General features: G+C 42.6%; 1 protein-coding gene across 1 annotated transcript; it reads left to right on the plus strand.

The window, feature by feature from the left end:
- Positions 1–817: 817 nt before the first annotated feature.
- Positions 818–12,011, plus strand: LOC308284317 (homeobox protein Hox-A7-like; the record flags this gene model as incomplete). The annotated part of the gene is made up of 2 exons (XM_080724899.1): positions 818–869; positions 11,722–12,011. 2 exons carry the CDS (start codon positions 818–820, stop codon positions 12,009–12,011), a joined length of 342 nt encoding a protein of 113 aa, XP_080581025.1.
- Positions 12,012–22,871: the final 10,860 nt, after the last annotated feature.

The following is a 22,871-nucleotide window of genomic DNA, read 5'->3' on the forward strand; positions in this document are numbered from 1 at the left end:
AATGAGGGACCAGCATGCCAGTGGTGATGTCACTGGCATCACCAGTGGTGACCCCCCTGACACTTCAGACTCGCTCTCGGTGTCACCCGTGGAGACGCGTTGGGACGCTGTCAGCGTCATCCGGGCAGACGCGTTGGGACGCTGTCAGCGTCATCCGGGCAGACGCGTTGGGACGCTGTCAGCGTCATCCAGGCAGACGCGTTGGGACGCTGTCAGCGTCATCCGGGCAGACGCGTTGGGACGCTGTCAGCGTCATCCAGGCAGACGCGTTGGGACGCTGTCAGCGTCATCCGGGCAGACGCGTTGGGACGCTGTCAGCGTCATCCGGGCAGACGCGTTGGGACGCTGTCAGCGTCATCCGGGCAGACGCGTTGGGACGCTGTCAGCGTCATCCGGGCAGACGCGTTGGGACGCTGTCAGCGTCATCCGGGCAGACGCGTTGGGACGCTGTCAGCGTCATCCGGGCAGACGCGTTGGGACGCTGTCAGCGTCATCCGGGCAGACGCGTTGGGACGCTGTCAGCGTCATCCAGGCAGACGCGGAGGGAGAGTCTTAGTGCGCATGCACCGACACATGTTTACTCAAACATGTGTCTACCGTCAGTGGGACGCGAACCACTGCCTTCAGTGATCGTAGCCATGCTGCCCTACCGACTGAGCAATCCTGGCTGACAAAGACACTTTTTTTTGTGCTTTTATCTTTGACTACGTGGATTCTAACGCTACGCGGAGAATTCTAACGCAACGTGGAGGTAACGTGTCCGACCACCTAAACTATGCCTAAGCCTAACCCAAACCTTAACCTCAGTAAAACTAACATGTCAGCGCCTCCGTGCTGCGGTGCCTCCGTCGTGGATAGTGGCGTGATAGGTAACGTCGGGTGGCTGGTAAACCTTACATTGCGGTTTCGAATCCCACTTCAGGGAATGACTTTTTTCCCCCCTTCTTCTTAGACCACTGGGCTTACCCAAAGCGTCCCCAACTTGAAGCAGTAGGGCCCTTGACAGGGCGTCGGGTGTCTGACTACTTGGGGGTGAGAATATGTTGGGGTGAGCGCACCTCATGCAGGCCATACCTGGCCTACTTGTTCACAAGACGCAAGTTGGCACTTCGACAGAGCGGCGAGAGCGCAGTCTAGTTCTAATCTGCAATGTGTGTGTGTGTGTGTGTGTGTGTGTGTGTGTGTGTGTGTGTGTGTGGGCAGAATTAGGACGATACCCTCTCATAATCAAAATAAAAAAGAGAGCATTCAAATTTTATAACCACTTAAAAGAAAGTGACCCAGATGCACTTCATAACAAGGCACTCACACACAGAGAAACCCTAGAGAGATGCCCCCTCAGCCAACTGGTCCGGGAACTCTGTACACAAACACAAGCAGAGCCACCAGACAGACAATTCACCGGACTAAACCAAATTATAAAACAGCAGAAAGAAAGCTACCTGACACATTGGAGAGAAGCAACCCAAAAGCAGAGCAAACTAGAATGCTATTTGGCCCTAAACAGAGAATACACCATGGCAGAATATCTGAGCAAGGTGGCCGACCCAAAACAAAGAAAAATCTTGACTAGGTACAGACTCAGTGAGCACAGTCTTGCAATCGAGAAAGGACGTCACAGGCATACCCGGCTCCCTAGAGAAAACAGACTTTGCACCAACTGCACACAAAATGAAGTGGAAACTGAGCTACACTTTCTAACCACCTGTCCGCTGTACCAAGACATCAGAGCAGGCCTGTCAACTCTCCTGGATTTCCCAGGAGTCTCCTGGATTTTGAACCCCTCTCCTGGGAGTCTCCTGGATTGGCAAATCTCCTGGATTTCTCCTGGATTTTGTATCAAACTCCCAAAATTCACCAGAACACAGGAAATTACATCTACTATGTTAAAAATTTTCTGGGGGAGGACCCCCAGACCCCCCGCTTTAAGGGTGGGGGCAATGCATGCAAGAAAGATCATACAGATATTCACTTAAGTAATGACTTAAAGATGAGAAATCATTATTAAAGATGTCCTTTTGCTTCAGTCATCAAATCTGTACAACAACATTTGGCATTTTAAGGCTGAAATTGTACCCATGCTAGTAAAGTAAGCCTGATAAATGTATCAAACATGCACAAAATTCAACAGAACACAGGAAAAAATATCTATTAATACGTTTTGGGGAGAGGACCCCCCAGACCCCGGTTGGGGAGTTCCGCGCGCCCCCCAAAAATAAATCTCCTGGATTCTGACAGTCCAATGTTGACAACCCTGCATCAGAGACACATACTTCCCACAGATCATAACCACCCAAGGAGAGTTTCAAAATATGACCAATGACGAAAAACTCCCATACCTGCTGGGGGAAGTAAAACAATGTGCAAACACAGCAGCAAGATTCGTGAGCTGCTGCGACAAGAGAAGGATATCAAATGGAACCCAACCACCTTAAAAACCATTGTATATATCACTGCTCTGCCTGCACGTTACCGTGATGCATGAAAACTGTTTTCACCTGTACATATTTTGTTCTGATTGTATTGTATTGTATTGTGTACACTTCTGCTTTGGCAATGTAAACGTATGTTTTCTCATGCCAATAAAGCCCCTTGAATTGAATTGAATTGTGTGTGTGTGTGTGTGTGTGTGTGTGTGTGTGTGTGTGTGTGTGTGTGTGTGTGTGTGTGTGTGTGTGTGTGTGTGTGTCCAGACTCATAGGGGACGCAGTGACGTCACTGTCTTGTGACGTCACGGGGCAGTGCATTGTCCTACTGAGTAAATCAGCATGAGTTCCAACCAGAGAGAGAGAGAGAGAGATTAGAGGTGCCAAGAGAGAGAGAGAGAGAGAGAGAGAGAAATATGTCCTCTATGTCTCTCTCCCCCTTTTCTCGCTCCTTTGCGTGTGTCTGCTGCTGTGTGTGAGCCCGCGCGCACGCGGGTGCCATGGTCACGGGCCATGCATCCATCCAGCTGTAATGAATTTATAGATTTTAATTTAGATCAAATCCCGCGCCGGGCCACCGGAAAGTAATTGAACAAACGTCCAGAACACACACACACACACACACACACACACACACACACACACACACACACACACACACACACACACACACACACACACACACACACACAGCCGTGATATTTCCCCGCGCGCGCCAAAAGCCCCGCCCCCTCCTCCTCTCCTCCTCCGCCGTTAATTCGCGGGAGAGTGAAAGGAAGAGCGATGAGCCGCGGGAAAACACACTTCCTCCCGAAGACAAATAATAAATAACCACTTATCAAAGGGAGTGGCCCGGGGACGCGCACCACGGACGGGCACGCTGACATGCACGCGTGCGTGACAGACAACAGAACAGCAGTATGTCTGCTCTCCCCACGGCTCTTATTCTGACATTTAAATCTATTATTTTAGTGATTAATCTGCAGTGAAATCCCCTCTTCTCCACTCTCACTCATCAATATGCCTGTGTGTGTGTGTGTGTGTGTGTGTGTGTGTGTGTGTGTGTGTGTGTGTGTGTGTGTGTGTGTGTGTGTGTGTGTGTGTGTGTTCAAAGTACAAAGCCGCTCGTTGTTTTGCTTCGGCGGAGGAAGAGAATTCTCATGTCTCGCGAGTTCGAACAAATCATCACGAACAGAAAAATATCATCAATAAAGATGAATAACTCTCTCTCTGTCTCTGTCTCTCTCTCTCTCTCTCTCTCTCTCTCTCTGTCTCTCTCTCTCTCTGTCTCTGTCTCTGTCTGTGTCTCTCTCTCTCTCTCTCTCTCTCTCTCTCTCTCTCTCTCTCTCACCCTCTCCATTATCATCAGGCCAAAAAAAGTGACACGTCGCTATGCAGTAAAAAGGAAATGAGGCTCACACGCACTCACTCAATCACACACACACACACACACACACACACACACACACACACACACACACACACACACACACACACACACACACACACACACACACACACACACACACCACTCATTGACACGTAGTGACCACTGACTTCAATAAACACTTAGGCTACACCACACGCACGTCACGAACACACACACACACACACACACACACACACACACACACACACACACACACACACACACACACACACACACACACACACACACACAAGCAGCGCATGCACGCGCCCTTGCAGCTGCAATAGACCATCCCGTGCCCCCCCCTCCCCCCCCCCCCCCCCCCGTTGAGTTTCACACGGAACGGAGTTGAAAGGAAACAGACTGTAGAGAAAAACATTTATAACACTTTCATAACTGTGTGTAATATTTCTCCTGAGGCCAGTAGCAACATGGACACATTCTGGAAACACACACACACACACACACACACACACACACACACACACACACACACACACACACACACACACACACACACACCATGTTGGTCCACTTGTCCATTTGTGGTCGCGGACTCGAGTAAAACATATGATTTTCTTTTTAAATAAATAAAAAAGTTAAAAATTCCACGAATGAAAAAATAATAATAATGAATAAGTATAGTGAAAATACTCGATCTACAAGCTCGCAACAGATTGCAATTCGACCGTTGTGCGCTTGTAGATCTGCTAATTTATCTAGTTTGGTCTTTTGATCTCGACCTGAAAAGTGTGGGTTGTAAGTTTAATAGTTACAAGTTATTAGTTAATTTGCTTCTTGATAAGTAACTATTCACTTTACTCCTTTAAAAAGTAATAATATGAGGCTAATTGGTACTATATCAAGATCAGCTATAGTTACATTGCTATAATATTATCATAATAGCATAAACAACTAGAGCCGTCCTGACCTGAAAGTAGGCCTTTCTCCACGGATCATCATTACATCATTTTGGAGAGGAGAGTGAGAACGCATGCTTAAATACAAAGTATAACAAGGTTTTTGTTTTCATGTTTTTATTCCTTATAGTCTTAGTGTTTTCCCCCTAATAACGTGTTTTATTCTTAGATCTCTAAGTTGCCCCCCATAGCGACTGTGTCCTCAGAAAAGCGCGATATAAATTCGAGATTATTAGAACAATGTTCATAAAAAAAACTTCTACAATAAAGTACAGTATATACCATAGGCTTAATATAACGCCATTGATTGTAACTCAAAGTTACTTGGATTAATAATTGTAATATTATTAATTACAAGTTCTGACTGTGTTGCGTTTTAAAAGACGTATTATTAATTACTATGAATTGAATCTGTAATTTCAGATGTTCTGTATTTTTTGTGTAGTTGTTTTTGTGTTGCACTGTTGTCGTGTTGTGTCTTGGACGATAGTTTAGTGTTTTAACACAATGGAAACAACACATCTTTGTTTTCATCCATTTGGTTTGGTGTGTTTTTAAACCATCATATTAGGCTATCTTATTCTTTATCAATCGTCAATAAAGTATTGGAACTGAGATAGTTACATACACATCATGCCTAACACTGAAGACTGAACTAAAATTAAAAAAAATATATATATATAAAATAAAAGTGGTTCCTGTCACTATGTGTAAATAAGCCGAAAAGCTTACTAGGATCTCCTTTTTAGTTGACCTTGTACCAGTGATTTGTACTGTCATGAAGCTGTACTTCTTCCTATGCAATCTTCTAATAAATTCTTCAGTCAATAAAAAAAACTGCTATATTATCTGTAAAAATCTATTTTCGGGATTCATCTGAATACATTTATAAACTCTTTAGTTATAAATAGCTAACGGGGATACTTCTACTGTGTATGTAGTTTTTGGTGGGACAGACAGAGACAGGGGTCCTGTTGCAGACAGTGCTGAGGGTTGGGGGGGGGGGGGGGGGGGGTCCGGGTCAAAGTTTAGTGCAGAAGGAACGCTTGGTTTGGTTGTAGGAGCGGCCCGTTGTTGGCTGCTTCTTTAACGGCATGCTAAATATTTCACGCACAGTTGAGACAGACAGACAGACAGACAGACAGACAGACAGACAGACAGACAGACAGACAGACAGACAGGACTATTGTTGTCACAAACACATAAAATAGAACGCTTTTTGAGAGACATTTATATATATTTTAGAAGTGACATTTTGTGTGTGTGTGTGTGTGTGTGTGTGTGTGTGTGTGTGTGTGTGTGTGTGTGTGTGTGTGTGTGTGTGTGTGTGTGTGTGTGTGTGCGTGCGTGCGTGCGTGCGTGCGTGCGTGCGTGCGTGCGTGTGTGTGTGCGTGTGGCTTGTTGGCTATTTTGTACAAAATGTAAAAAAATAAATAATAGGCTATATATGGTCTTAATAATAATATTTCTATAATTAAGTCTGATAATGATGGACCGTGCATGTACATCTTATATTTTATACTTTACACTTAAAGGAGTAGTTCACCCCCCCACTCACCCCATGACATGAGTTCTATAATATTTTTTGTTTTTTGTTGCATTCCCACAATAATTTGATTATAATTGCCTAAATGTACCCCCATTGATTCCGGATGGGGACCCAAATGCATTTGGGTCTCCATCCGCAATCAATGAATGGACCTACAAAGAGTCTCCTCAAATTATTGGATTCGGAATGCGACCAAAACATATATATATATATTATTGAACTCTGAGTAATCAATAGAAAAAAATGCATTTTGGTGAACTACTCCTTTAAGACCATTTTTCATATATAGGCTATTTATTTTTTTATTTTTTCCATTTTGGACAGAATAGACAATTTTAGCAGCGAGGTACCCAGATGTCCCCCTAGTGCAGGGGTTTTCAAAGTGGGTGACGGGGCACCCTGGGGTGCCACGACGGCAGTCCAGGGGTGCCGCGAGATCATTTGATAATAGTCTAAATTCATTTGGACATTTAAAATGTGGACATTAATCTCTAAAATATCTATAAATATAAGGTGCTGGGAGTGAAAATTATAGGAATATAATAATGTAGGGGTGCCTCGGATGAAAAAGATATTTATAGGGGTGCCCCGAGCCCAAAAAGTTTGGGAACCCCTGCCCTAGTGTGCGTGTGGACGTTTGGTGGTCCTTGACATATAGATACAGATATGTATATACAGTATAGACATACAGATACAGATATGTATATACAGTATAGACATACAGATACAGATATGTATATACAGTATAGACATACAGATACAGATATGTATATACAGTATAGACATATAGATACAGATATGTATATACAGTATAGACATATAGATACAGATATGTATATACAGTATAGACATACAGATACAGATATGTATATACAGTATAGACATATAGATACAGATATGTATATACAGTATAGACATATAGATACAGATATGTATATACAGTATAGACATATAGATACAGATATGTATATACAGTATAGACATACAGATACAGATATGTATATACAGTATAGACATATAGATACAGATATGTATATACAGTATAGACATATAGATACAGATATGTATATACAGTATATTCATTCATGTACGCACGCACACCCATCAACCTCTCATCACTGTATAGTTATCAGTGTCATCCAGCCTGGGGCCGCAGGCCTTCGTTCTATAGAGAGGTTTCACACTACTTACATCTCCTGAGTGTCTGTGACGTGTGTGTGTGTGTGTGTGTGTGTGTGTGTGTGTGTGTGTGTGTGTGTGTGTGTGTGTGTGTGTGTGTGTGTGTGTGTGTGTGTGTGTGTGTGCGTGTGTGTGTGTGTGTGTGTGTGTGCGCGTGTGCATGTGTGTGTGTGTGTGCGTGTGTATGTGTGGTCTGGTGTCATGTGACCCGGGGTACGACATGGGGCTAACATTACAGGTTGCATTGGGTTTCCTGTGTGGAAGTGGGCTCTTTAGAGACCTGCGTGCAATGACTGCACCACACAGCCGGGGGGCGTACCACCGCCGGACTGACCCTGTGTGTGTCACACACATACATTCATTCAAGCTGCTCTCTATTGATATTCATATCATGCTTTAATTGTACGCCGTACGATAAAGTAGAGGCTCCACGCAGCGAGCTATACTTTTACCATTCATTCATTCATTCATTCTACACTACAGAATATGACCGTAGATTTGTTCATCTTCTCTGCGCCGTACCATAAACTAACGATGAAAGACTATCTTTATAAAGACTGCATATGCCTTGTGCTAACAACAGCGTTAGACGCTGTAAACCCCCACGTCACGTCACATGTGCGCATGGCGTGTGTTCTGTGTGTGAGTTCCTGGTGTCTGGGCCTGTAATGTATCGGTTGAATGGAGGCTAATGTTACCGCCTGGCCTCCATTTGTAAGTGGCACTAAAGTAGTCCTGTCCTGAGTTAGCCTCCAGGCCTCGTATGTCTGTCTCTACATGTCTGTGTCTATATGTATGTCTCTACATGTCTGTGTGTCTATATGAATGTCTGTGTCTATATGAATGTCTGTGTCTATATGAATGTCTGTGTGTCTATACGAATGTCTGTGTCTATATGAATGTGTCTGTCGCGCTACGTCTGCATGTCTGTGTCCATGTCTGTCTCTTGTATTCTTGAATCTGTTTTCCTGAGGATAAGGTTAGAAATAACTTTAGGGTTAGGCATAGTTTTACTGAGGTTAAGGTTTAGGAATAGGGTTAAGTTTAGACATATAGTTTCACTGAGGTTAAGGTTAGGAATAGGGTTAGGTTTAGACATCGTTTTACTGAGGTTACGATTAGGAATAAGGATTAACCGTTTTTAGACACTGAGATTACGTTTAGGAATAGCAGGCAGAAACCGTTCTACCATCTGAGGCGACTGTATTTTGAGGCAAGCGCTTCTTTACATACATGCATGCATTTACATACACGCATGCAATGCATACATACATACATACATACATACATACACATACATACATACATACATACACATACATACATACATACATACATACATACATACATACATAGTACAATTTAAGTGGAAAATTCTTTACGTTGTCATTGATTGCACATTGTATATGAGACTATCAGGCCATTAAATGTATTTAGGAAACTAAACATGACATTTCACGGTCATTTACCCACAGCCATTCACACACACTGGCCTCAATCTGTTCTATTGATTATTGTAAAATGTTCAAAAAGACACGCGTGTTATATTGGAACGGTGATTGTGACGCGTGCGCGCAGGACGCGTGAACCTTTGAACTCTTGGTGAATGTGCTCATTAGCGCTTCATTAGCCTCCTCTAAACAGCAGCGTTAATGGCGTCCTTATTAGCCATACACCCTACAAATCCTTAGAGTTCATTTATCCAGCTGAAGGCTACTCTTAAATGAATGAACACTGGATTTTACTGTGCTGTACTGGATGCCATCATAAACACAGAGAGAGACTGTATATAAACTGTATATAAACTGTATATAAACTGTATATAAACTGTATACATAATATACAAACAGAGCATTAACTATTTGTGCACAATAGTTTCAATGTAAGCCCTGAGAGCACATCATTTATCCCTTCAATATTCCACATACATCTTCTTGTAGAGAGAGAGAGAGAGAGAGAGAGAGGAGACTGAGAGAGAGGAGAGAGAGAGAGAGAGAGAGAGAGAGAGAGAGAGAGAGAGAGAGAAGAGAGAGAGAGAGAGAGAAGAAAGAGAGAGAGAGAGAGAGAGAAAGAGAGAGAGAGAGAAAGAGAGAAAGAGGAGAGAGAGAGAGAGTGAGAGAGAGAGACTGAGAGAGAGAGAGAGAGAGAGAGAGAGAGAGAGAGAGAGAGAGAGGAAGAGAGCGAGAGAGAGAAAGAGAGAGAGAAGAGAGAGAGAGAAGAGAGAGGAGACGAGAGAGAGAGAGAGAGAGGAGAGTACCACAACATGCAAACATAGCGGAAAGATTTGAGAGCTGCTGTGATAGGAGAAGGATATCAAATGGAACACAACCACCTTAAAGACTACTGATCATGGTACAACATGGTACAACATGGTACAAACATGGTACAACATGGTACAACATGGTACAACACTAAAGAGAGGGCTAGTTTTAAAAAATAGTAGTAATTGTTTTGTCTGTTTTGAGTTGTTTCTAAACATGGCCAGGTTCAGTTCACTGTTATGGAGTGAGAACTCAACAACCATGATGGTAGGCTGGCCTCCAGCTGCCCTGACCTCTGCGTGCACGCTCGTCACCCCTACGCACACGCACAGCGTGCACAGTGACCCACACACACACACCATGCTGGAGCCTACAATGCTGCAGTCATGACGTTTAAAACCTTTAAACAGGACATTCCTTCACTGACACATGCAGTCCTCTGAGAATAATAGTCTCACATAGCAGCAGACTATAGATCTATATATATATTTAGTCTGCTATATATATATATATATATATATATATACTGTATAATATATATAGTAGAACTATTTCTATGCGTGTCTCTTCATGACGTTGACAGAACAACACGTCATCAGTGGGAGATGAAGGCAGGTCACTCAGGGGACGACATCTCTCATCCAGTGACATCACATCTCTCATCCGGTGACATCACAAGCCTATAGATACACGCAGACATGCGAGTAAAACCCTGCTAAAATCTATGCAACCTACTGTACTGTATATCCCTTTTCTTTTTCTTTTTTTGTGGTGCTAACCGCTCCTACGTATGGCTTTGTGTGTCCGTATGAGCAGGGAACTCAGAGATAACGGACATCACGGACAGAACGGCCCATACAATTCAATTCAATTCAATTCAAAGGAGCTTTATTGGCATGAGAAAACATATGTTTCCATTGCCAAAGCAAGTGTCAGAATATGATAAAAACAGTTTAAAAAGGGGAACATACTGTACAGCTGGAGGGGGTACACAATGTGACATATCTCGGTACAGTGTAAATAGAGCCAGGTCACATTTTGGCGGTGTACATACTTTATACAAGGTATAAAGCTTTTTTTTATTTTTATTTTTCTGAACAAATAGCAGCAATCATTTGCAGTGGCTTTGGGACATTATGCCAGGATACATGCATGTGTGTTGTGTCTGATTCCATGCGAAGTGAGCACTGTTTAACTGTTTGCAGTGCATTCCTCAAAACATAAAATTGGTATAACTATTTATATTATAACCAATTTCATGTTTTGAGGAATAATATCAAGGTCTTGGAGCATGTTTACAAATGTTATGGAGCTAATAATATATAATCTATATTAGACGATGGGACTAATTATAGCCATGCTACTTGTCTAGTGCGCTGAAAATGTATAAATGAATTTATTACTGATTATATTGTTCTGTATGTCTGTCAGTTTATATTGGTGTGCGGCGATATAAAAGTGGAAGTGTGAGTTTGTCTTCCATTGATTTGGGATGTGCGATATTTTGGGGGATTTTTGTTTTTTGATTCCTGTTTTTGACATGCATCTCTTTCTCTTGAGAGTGTAATTGCGACCGTAGGTCGCATTTAGTATGAAAACCTACAGATTATGTGCGTACGTGCGTCACGCCTCATGCATGTCACTCTCCATATATGGCCAAGATACATGGACATATTGTGTCAATCTCATGATAACCAGTGTGGTTGTCGCGATGCGAGTCACACTTGCAAATTAATTCCGTCCTTGTCCCTTTTATGCCCATTTATGGAGATCCCTGATGTCATCACTATTAAGCCCATATCTGGGAATGCCCATATATGGTATTTTCTTACTGGTATGAAGCATTGATATCTGCGTTAAAAATGATTGTTGACCATTCTGAAAATGATCAGAAAATATGATAAATTAAGCTGACATTCTGAATTGTGTGCGTGCGTATGATGCGTCTCTCCCACAGGGGCGGACAAGCGGCGCGGCCGTCAGACCTACACCCGCTACCAGACCCTGGAGCTGGAGAAGGAGTTCCACTTCAACCGCTACCTGACGCGCCGGCGGCGGATAGAGATCGCCCACACGCTGTGCCTGACGGAGAGACAGATCAAGATCTGGTTCCAGAACCGACGCATGAAGTGGAAGAAGGAGAACAGAGGCTCTGGCGCCGGGGGCGGGGCTTCGCCAACGATGACCGGCGGCGACCAGCCCACCGGCGACGAGGATGAGGAGGATGAGGACGAGGATGAAGAGTGACGATGGTTATTATGACGTGACTAGAGAGACCGCCGAAGTCTGGCGTCACGGACGCTAGATGGCGCTATTACCCGGGTTCGCGTTGTTATTATTTTCTGTTTAAATAATCCCCGTATGGGAATCTTAGATTCCTTAGAATAAACACACCACCCCGTGATTTCACTCATATGGACCTGAAGCATAAATGCAAACATGTACCCAAACACGATGATCAGGTATTATGATTATACTAGGAAGATTCTTTCCAAAAAAAGTCTACAGAAAGTGTTTAAAATTATGTTTTTTTATGTGGCCACACCCACCAGTTCATTAAGTATGTCTGGTTGTCATGGTGGGAGGTGACCCAGCTGAAGCTAGTTAAAGTGGCACCACCACTTTAAACCGCTAGAAACAAGTCAAACAAAACCCAAAGACTACATTTCCCATGAGCGAGGCTGGTAGGGAACAGTGATCTCAAACCCGGAAGTGTAGTTTCCGATTATTTCCCGACAGAATTATTTAGATTTTCTCCAGAAACAGAGGATATCAAATATGAATGAATATCAACAACGATGCGGAGCCCTTACAGAAACGCCCAGATGATTTGTTTATTTTCGGAACACAGTTCTTATAAGACACACCCTGTAGACAATAGGGCTTCCGGTGTGTGCCACAATTCCTAGCGGAAGTGCTGCGTTTAACGGATGTTACGTCATGCGATGCGGGTCTGTTTACATTCCCCAGCGGAAAATCTAAAATAGATTGTAGCTCTTAACTCACTCTTAATAGGTGTAACATTGCTTGAATCAATGTTTTTGTTTGTATATTGTTTATTGCGAGCGTAACCGACGGAGCAGGAGACGTAGACCAGATTTTTTCGTGCAGGGAATACGTTTGCAGGAACACCGCACTGTGAAAAAAATACAGCTTCCGGGAAAATTCAGCCCCCCCTCCCAGAACGTCTTCTGCCTTCTATTGTCACCAGGCTTTTCTCTTCGCAGATGAGTAAGCCTGGCTACGCGAGGCTATATAAGACGTGATCTCAGAACACAGTTCTTATAAGACGTGATCTCAGAACACAGTTCTTATAAGACGTGATCTCAGAACACAGTTCTTATAAGACGTGATCTCAGAACACAGTTCTTATAAGACGTGATCTCAGAACACAGTTCTTATAAGACGTGATCTCAGAACACAGTTCTTATAAGACGTGATCTCAGAACACAGTTCTTATAAGACGTGATCTCAGAACACAGTTCTTATAAGACGTGATCTCAGATTCCCACTATGGTGATTTCAACACAAACAATTACAACAGGAACCCTCGGGGGAGATAGCGCCATCTAGTGACGTCACCTGGTCCTCAGATCATCATGACGTTTCTTTCCTCATTGTAAACAAAACAGATCTGAGATCAGATGTGATCTGCTCTCTGTTATAGTCTGAAACCCTTTGATCTCAACCAGACCCACAACTCTCAGAGTGTACAAATGGAAGCGTTTGCACACTCTCAGAGTTACAGTGAGCCAGGGTCCATTGTTGGTACCCCTTCTTGGAGGAACCCTGGGCTCCACTCTGAGAAGCCACTGTGTCTCTAGACCACGTTTCTTTATTCTGAAGTCTGTTTTGTTTGTTTAAATGCAAATGACAAAAGAACAAAACAAGAATCAAACCAACGTGCAAAAAGAGTGTTTCTTGTATCGGCCAATTGAGATGTGATAAAGGTGGAATCCATTTTCTTTTTTTTCCTGTATCATGTATAAGCTCTCGCTCTGTCCTGATTGGGTCAAATTGGCATCCCGTTTTGCTACTAAAGAAAGAGCTGGAGAGACATGCAGATCTGATATCAGAAAATAGATTTATTTTAATGAACAAATATCACACCCCTTAAAATCCAGGCTTAACTTCCAATTAAGGCAAATATAACTTCATTTTGATCACAGACAAACAGAGAGTCTCTGTTAACTGATAACATAATATACAGTGCACGCAGAATAATGTGACTATTTTTTATTTATTCTGTCAAAAACAAACAACTGCCTAGAATGTCTGTCCCGTTAGAAACTGAAATGTGTAATTTGTGGTAGAATTAAATTTAAAATAAATGTTATAAGATATAACTAAACAGCTTCAACTGAACATGAGAAATATAGTCTACTGCCAAGAGAGAGAGAGAGAGCGAGAGAGAGAGAGAGAGAGGGAGTGTGTGTGTGTGTGTGTGTGTGTGTGTGTGTGTGTGTGTGTGTGTGTGTGTGTGTGTGTGTGTGCGTGCGTGCGTGCGTGCGTGCGTGCGTGCGTGCGTGCGTGCGTGCGTGTGTGTGTGTACATGTAGACTCTAATGATGTCTTTACCTTGTCAAGGTGCACAGAGGACCAGATTGTCTTCCTTTATTTTATTTTATTTTATCTTATTTTATTTTATTTTATTTTATTTTATTTTATTTTATTTTATTTTATTTTATCTTATTTTATTTTATTTTATTTTATTTTATCTTATTTTATTTTATTTTATTTTATTTTATTTTATTTTATTTTGTCGGGCATAAACCTCTTCTCTGCATATTTAACTGTTTTGTGTTTTTTCTTAAATGAATGCCTTACTGATCAGATCTGACAGACCACACTACACAGCATCACACAGGAGCCTTCAGAGCTTGTAGATCTGCTGCTTTTGAATTTGAATCCCGAAAAGTAACAGTTTTTGACACATTGAGGTTTTTACAACCCGACAAAGAGACGATATTAGTATTAAGTATTAATTATGATGTTAAAGTACATTATGTTGGGCCTAGACAGTATATATTAGTCTTGTTCAGGGACAATATGATGCTATACATTAGAACAATGTTGTTGCACAAAAAACCTTTATGTAAATAAAAAGTAACCAACGGTGAACATGTCCATGTTTTTAATTCATCTGATGATAATAATATTAATTGCGTTGTGTTGTGAATAATATCATGTTGTCCGTATCAGGGTTGATTAAAATGTGGATCCCAATATTCATTTGATTGTTATAATATAGCCTTTCTGCAGGAGATTAATATGCATACATCGAGTAGCCTACAGCTGGACTGTTGTTATATTTATAAAGCATGGCTGAAAATAGTATATAATGTTTATTGTTTACGCAATGATTATAAAGTCAAGTCCACTTAACGGGTATACTGTCGCTGTTTAGCTAACAGGCTACACGTTTAACAAACATCATCTGAGAGCCAAATGATGCATTATAAAAAGCTAAATACATTGTTCTGTTTGCATTGTACACCTGACTGTAGCTACATGTTGTTGTTTGTTGAGAGTCCATGTTTTCTGTGTTTATTGCACACATCTCTCTCTCATATCTGGAGTGTATGCTAACGCTAAATGGCTACATGCATGGTAAACACTCAACTAAAGCCACTGTTCATTGAACAATCATCACGGACAGGACCAATACATAGGCCTGATTGTTCTACAAAAACAAAAATAAAATACCAGAATTAATCAGCTATACATGAATAATAATACGAGGATTACATTCAAATGTAGTCACGCGCTATTGGTAACTTAAAGAATTGAACAACAGACATATATTATAACGGAGGCTGTGTTGAAACTTAAACTAAAGCGCTAAATAAATCATAAATCGCTCTTGATTAAAGAGCGTCTGATAAAAATGCCTAAATTGTAACTATTTTCACTCGTTTGGACACGCAGGATCTGAAGTAATCCTCGCCGTCTTCTTTAACTTCTCAGACGGTCGCTCAGTAAAATCACCAACGTTCTAATATCTCAGACAAACGAATTACACATTCTAAAATGATCAGAGTTGATTTAACTCTGAAAAGTTACATTAGTTACTGAGTGGTTGATGCTAGAAGCGCCTGTAAGCTATTTAGGCTAGACGAACGGCACATTCATATTCTCGTCTGCAAGCGAACAAACATTATGACATATTCGTCCTAATTTGTATTGTTAATTGAGCATATTTCATATTTATAAATTATTACACCACCACAATTTAGGCGTTTATCATTGCTCCTGACTTATAAGTGCGATACTGAAATAAGCAGAACCTGAACTCTTTAATCAAATTAATAACAACAACTCGACATCATAACTGAATTGAAATCAACATACTTTTATTGAACACGTTACATGTCCGTGTATTTGGGTATTTTTTTTAATTAACTGTGAGTTCAATTATAACATTGATAATTATGTTTATGTGAAAGCAATCATCACATAGCATAATACAACATCATTATAATATTGCCATGCATACTCTTATTTTTAAGTTCCATTCAGGCCATAATGTTAGCAGACTATACAGTATAGACTACAACATTATGAGTCATATTTGACATGATATCGAAGTACAGATATAGGCTAAGAACAGAATCACGACACAACACACAAGCCAGTTAGTGCACTTTAAAATGAAACAGTTTGCTGCGTGCGCGCCGATATTTAGGCCTATTGGCTACAGACATGTCTGTATTGAGACGTCAGTTGTCCTGGTTTCATGTAGACAGACAGACAGACAGACAGACAGACTCAGTCCAACCGACCTGAAAACAAACCTGCCGTCCAAATATAATCCAATAATTCTATAATTCCATAAAGATATTTGATCCAGCAGACGACAGGACACACACATTGACACACACAACACCGAAGCATCTGGTGTGTGTGTGTGTGTGTGTGTGTGTGTGTGTGTGTGTGTGTGTGTGTGTGTGTGTGTGTGTGTGTGTGTGTGTGTGTGTGTGTGTGTGTGTGTGTGTGTGTTATTTAGGGCCCTAAACCAGACTTAAAAGAGCGGAAAAGCGCAGTAAAAGTAACACACACACAAAGACACCCAAACAAGAGGAGGAAGCGGCTTTAGGTTTATATAGGAGGCTTTAGGTTTATATAGGAGGCTTTAGGTTTAGCGCTGGTGTGAAACAAAACACACAATCATCTCTGCTTTACAATCGGGTTAATTTTTAACCCTTTTTTCTTTCCTCCATGCATTATCAGCGGAAGCACCGGTTCCGGCTCCTCCAATCCGGTCACCGCTCACCGGCCACCGGCCCACCGGGGACCGGGGACTGGTCTCCGGTCTCCGGCCACGCACCGCGCCGTGAAAGGCCGGAGGAGAAAGTCCTTCTTAATGGTCTGGTGATTGTTTTAGACTTAATTGTTGTCGGTGTGGCCACAATCACATCATGTCTGGCTGGTCTGACTGTGGATGGGTCAAACAGGGTTCAATATCACCGCTGTCTGCATGGGGAAAGGAAAGGCTATAAATGTTTTACTTGAGTAAAAAAGTATCAAAAACCGCAATGTAGAAATATAAGAAATAAGTAGTAGCCTATACGTCTTGAATTCACTTTACTGGAGTAAAAGTACAAAAGTGTAAAAGGCCTACATAAATGTTAAAATATATAATATATTTCTTTGAAAATAGCAGCTCACAATCCGTGGCAGCGACCCATTGTGAGTAAATCGACAAATATCTTATATCAAATTGTAGATCAAATTGACGAAATGTATATAGGGCAAAATGTATGTTTTGCAATAATAATCTAAATCTAAAAAAGTAACTAAAGTCGAATAATTGTAGTGGCGTTAAAGTACAATATTTGCCTCTGAGAAGTAGCGGATTAGAATTAAAAGCACTGAAATTTGCCAATACTCCAGTAAAGTATAAAAATAATTATCAAAAGTTACAATTTAGGCATTTAGCAGACGCTCTTGACCCAGAGCGATTTACATCAACATCAATACATCAAATGCACACTGAAAACGTAAGTATAGACCAGTAAAAAACGTTATATAAACCAAAGTGTACTTGAGTAAATGTACATAGTTACATGTGTAACTATCCTCTGACTAGATTCCTCTGTTCCGTGTGGACATCAGACTGCCTGCTTCTCTCTGCTCTGCTGTCCAGCATGTTGTCTCCTCTCCCCATGTTAGCTTAGGTTTACCATCTCTGAGGTCACAGACTAGTTGTGTTTCGCTCTCCCTTGTTTGTGTTTTGCTCTTGTTTTCAGGTGCTGGTGGACTGGAGGCCATCTCATCTCGAGGCTACTGTGAACATCCTCACTGTTATACATCTCTCAGAGTAAATGAACCCGTAAATCTGGTATAGCTGAAAATAGAAAGGGACGTACAGGCTGTGTGTCATTGTGTGTCATTTATTATTTGTCCATATTCTTGCTTGCTACTCGTTTTGATTTAGTCATGTTTCAAACTCAGTGTTAGCCTATATTGATACATAATTGGTAGAAAACCTGTGTGATAGAGCTCGATTGATTGATTGATTGAAGAATGTATTATGGGAAAAAGTTTCATGACAGTACAAATCACTGGTACAAGGTCAACAAAAAGGAGACCCTAGTAAGCTTTTCGGCTTATTTACACAGGAACCACTTTATGTATCTCATATAATAATAACATGCTATGTTGTGTCTGTCAAACTCTAGTTTGTTTAGCGGCACACATAGCAGACTTTAGGAGACCAATTAATAGCTGAGACTGAGTGAAGAGTCTATCAATAATAAGCTTTAAACCACGTATAAACGCAGCTACATGTAGGCTATATATTTCGGCTAAAATAGCCATCATATTCACTGCAGCTGAGATTAGAATTGTTGTTGGCTAATTTTGCCAAAGATAATTCTTGTCGGTGAGGATAAAAAAATAGCCAAATAGCTGTAGGACAATACTGTATTATATGTTAATCCTTTAGAGTTTGTTGATTCCTACAGGTTAAATGTATGTCGATGTAGGCCTAAGTGTAAATGCATCGTTCTAGTGGAATAGAGTGTGGTTCAAACAGTAGACTGTGAACAATCATACAGTTACTGTAGTGTTTGCTTTGATGTCATTGCAGCAGTGACTCTCTCTCTCTCTCTCTCTCTCTCTCTCTCTCTCTCTCTCTCTCTCTCTCTCTCTCTCTCTCTCTCTCTCTCTCTCTCTCTCTATGCAGTAACACTAGCTCTCTCTCTCAACGCCGTGCCGCAATGCGTTAAAACACACTTATCTGTCCCGCATTTTGGACCAGGTGCGCGTTGGTCTGGGTGTGTATGGGTGGTGCGCGTTGGTGTGGGTGTGTATGGGTGGATGAGTCTGCATGGTGTTGGTGTGGGTGTGTATGGGTGGATGAGTCTGCATGGTGAGACTAGACTAGACAACACCACGCACACATAGGAATTCTATTATTTGGATCCGCACAGAAAGCGCAACATGAGAGATCCAAACACTGGTCAGAAGAAGGTTACATTGCAGGTCATACCAGATAGGCTACAGCTGCTGCACATGTTAATTAACACACAGAGGAAAGGATCACACATTGATGACATGTTATATAGCCTACTATAGAAGGCCTGTCGCGTGTTAATTGCCTGTTGTGCGTGTTGTGAGTTGTGTATGCATACACAAAGTGTCTCGGAGGGCAGACATATAAGACTGAATGCAGATGTTATTTCTATTTGTGTTCCAAATGAGACCAAGTTGCAGACGCCATGAGTTTGTTATCATTCCAGCTGTTCAAGGAGCAGATGAGCGAACATTTAACTTGACTGACTGACTAATATTAACGATTGAATTAATTGATGTGATTAATTCATACAAATCTGGTCAGAGACTGCAGCCGAATAGTAAAACTATATGAAGTATTTTGGTCCAATCCGTTTGTTGTTAGCTAGTTATTACATGTTTCCTGGTCCTTTAATACGACCTGATTCATGAGGACGTGCAAAGCATTGGGTTTGTAGGTGAAGCTGTACAACCACAAGCTTGAGATGAAATAATAATTGGAGGACAGGTTGACCAGGAGGCAGTGATGATGATCTGCCTGCAATTTATCCACCGCAAAGTGTAGGCCTATGTCTTTATTTAACCTGCTTTAATAATAATAATACTGCTGTTAGTTCAGTCAGTGTTATTCCATAGTCATAAGATGAACCACAATAACCTCTGGTGGGGAAAATAATGATAAGAAGAAACCTAAAATATAGAATACAACAATGAAAGAAAAATATAGAAATAAATTGCCAGTTAACACATCTGTATCTATAAGGCTTGATAGAAAATATGATTCAATTAAATGTCTAATAATCCATAACACACACACACAAACACACACACACACACACACACACACACACACACACACACACACACACACACACACACACACACTTCCCCACGGTAGTGCAAACATCATCCACACACACATTAATAGAAAACGTTCTGCGGTCAAAAAGGACAAAGAAATAATAATTCTCCCTCGTGTGTCTGTGATTGTTTCTCTGCAAAAGAAAATGGCGACGAGAGAGAGAGAGAGAGAGAGAGAGAGAGAGAGAGAGAGAGAGAGAGAGAGAGAGAGAGTCGCTGTAAGCTCGCCTCTCTTTTAAAAAAAGGGTGGAAAAAAAGCAGTCCATGAAGAAATGCAATAAATTCCTTGTTGTTTTATGAAAATTTACAACTTTGTGATAGAACTTTATGAGTGTCCGGGCGCGCGGATTGGCCAGCCAGCCTGGTCATGTGGACGCTTTAACGCAGACATGAACTTTTTATGATTTCCCAAGCGGCTATAATGCAATGCTGCATTCCTCCTAGCCGGGGTTCACCGCTGCTGCTGCCGCGGCTACCGAGCGAAACACAGCCCCGGTACCGAGCGAAACACAGCCCCGGTACCGAGCGAAACACAGCCCCGGTACCGCGATGACGGTTGGAACCCCGGGCGGTGCCGATCAGACCAGCGTGCGATCCCCGGTACCGGCCTGACGGAACCCCGGTGCCGCTCAGACAGAAACCCGGTACCATTAGGGCAGAACCCGTTTTATACCGTCCACATTCCAAGCGGCAGCAGCCTACTGTTAAGCTATGGTTCTGTAGCGGTTCTTATGATGAACAGAGGAGAGGAGAGCCCGCTGTTTGAGATGAAAGCCCCCTCTTCTCTTCTCTTCTCTTCTCTTCTCTTCTCTTCTCTTCTCTTCTCTTCTCTTCTCTTCTCTTCTCTTCTCTTCTCCCTCCTTCCATCTTCCTCCTCCTCCCCTCCCCTCCTCTCCTCTCCTCTCCTCTCTATGCTAATGTGGCGGACCGTGATTTCACTGAGGAGCGGAGAGGAGAGCCACAGCGTCCCGCCCCAGAGCAGCCCTCCGGCCGGGCAGCCGGAGCGGAGCGTCCCCCGCTAGGCTGCTGCTACAGACCAGAGAGCAGCACGCTTTAACCATGAGACTGACGCTGTTTTTACCGCTGCGATGCGGAGGAGAAGAAGATGGTGACCAAGATGAAGATGGTGATGAGGAGGAGGAGGGGGAGATGAAGATGAAGAGTGTTTTGACGACCAGAGACAGAGGAGAAGAGATGACACCAGGAGAGGAGAGGAGAGGAGCGACCACCACGCCGCACCACGCTGCCAGCCAGACGGACACAGCAGCGCAGCTCACCGCACGGTAGGGCTCGTCTCTGGGCTCTCTGTGGCTCTGCATGGGGGTCCGTGGGGGTCGGTGGGGGTCCGGGGGACACAAGGAACCGACGCAGTTCGGAGCTGCAGGTGTGCTCGGTCTGTCTGTCTGTCTGTCTGTCTGTCTGTCTGTCTGTCTGTCTGTCTGTCTGTCTGTCTGTCTGTCTGTCTGTCTGCCTGGTGACGGATTATCAACAAACGGTAAGACGCGCGCGCGCGCGCGCGGCACACACACACACACACACACACACACACACACACACACACACACACACACAGCTACAGATGATGTGCTGTTTAATATTATGGATCAAAACAATCACATGATGTATTAGGCCTATATTTACAACAGGTTATTAGTTAATATAATAATACCTTATATGGCTTTTTGCTGTTTGCTCCTGTAAACATGGTGGATTATTAATATCAGACTGGTCTTCTAGGCTGTCAATCATCTCTCTCTCTCTCTCTCTCTCTCTCTCTCTCTCTCTCTCTCTCTCTCTCTCTCTCTCTCTCTCTCTCTCTCTCTGACTGACTGTAAATAAACTCACTTCCGTTTGGCACGAGAGTGACGTCACACCGGAACAATACACACCCACACACACACACACACACACACACACACACACACACACACACACACACACATACACACACACACCATGGCTGATTCTTCTGCAGTCTTCATATGATAGGCCTACCACGGTACACCATGGTAATGAAAGGTGTTAGTCAATTCAATTCAATTTCTATTCAAAGGGATTCATTGGCATGAAAACATAGCTTTACGTTGCCAAAGCAGAAAGTACAATCCAATCCAAATAAAAGATGTACAATTGAAAGGGGTAAAACAGTTTTCATGATGCAGACAGTGCTACAGGGATACACACTGCAGGTCTACACAGTAGTCTTTAAGGTGGTTGTGTTCCATATCCTCCTATCACAGCAGCTCACACATCATCATCACACACAATCTTGCTGCTGTGTTTGCACTTTATTGTACTGCAGTCTGCAGCAGATGGGAGTTTTTATTTTATGTTATCATTGGTCATGTTTTCAAACTCATAGTTTCTCTCTCTCTCTCTCTCTCTCTCTCTCTCTCTCTCTCTCTCTCTCTCTCTCTCTCTCTCTCTCTCTGAGGAGGGCTATGTTGTGTTGTTTCTCTCTCTCGCGTTTTCTTTTTTTCTTTTTTTTTAACTTCCAGATCACAGTGAAAGAACTTCCAGGTTATTTCATTTTGACTGACAGTCAGACAGTCTCTCTCTCTCTCTCTCTCTCTCTGTGTGTGTGTGTGTGTGTGTGTGTGCGTGCGTGCGTGCGTGCGTGCGTGCGTGCGTGCGTGCGTGCGTGCGTGCGTGTGTGCGTGTGTGTGTGTGTGTGTGTGTGTACACGCACACAGAGGAATGTGTCTCAGAGTGTCCAGCCCACTTTTATGGC

The sequence above is a fragment of the Nannobrachium achirus genome (assembly GCF_963921795.1).
Source record: "Nannobrachium achirus genome assembly, chromosome: 4".
NCBI lineage: Eukaryota > Metazoa > Chordata > Actinopteri > Myctophiformes > Myctophidae > Nannobrachium > Nannobrachium achirus.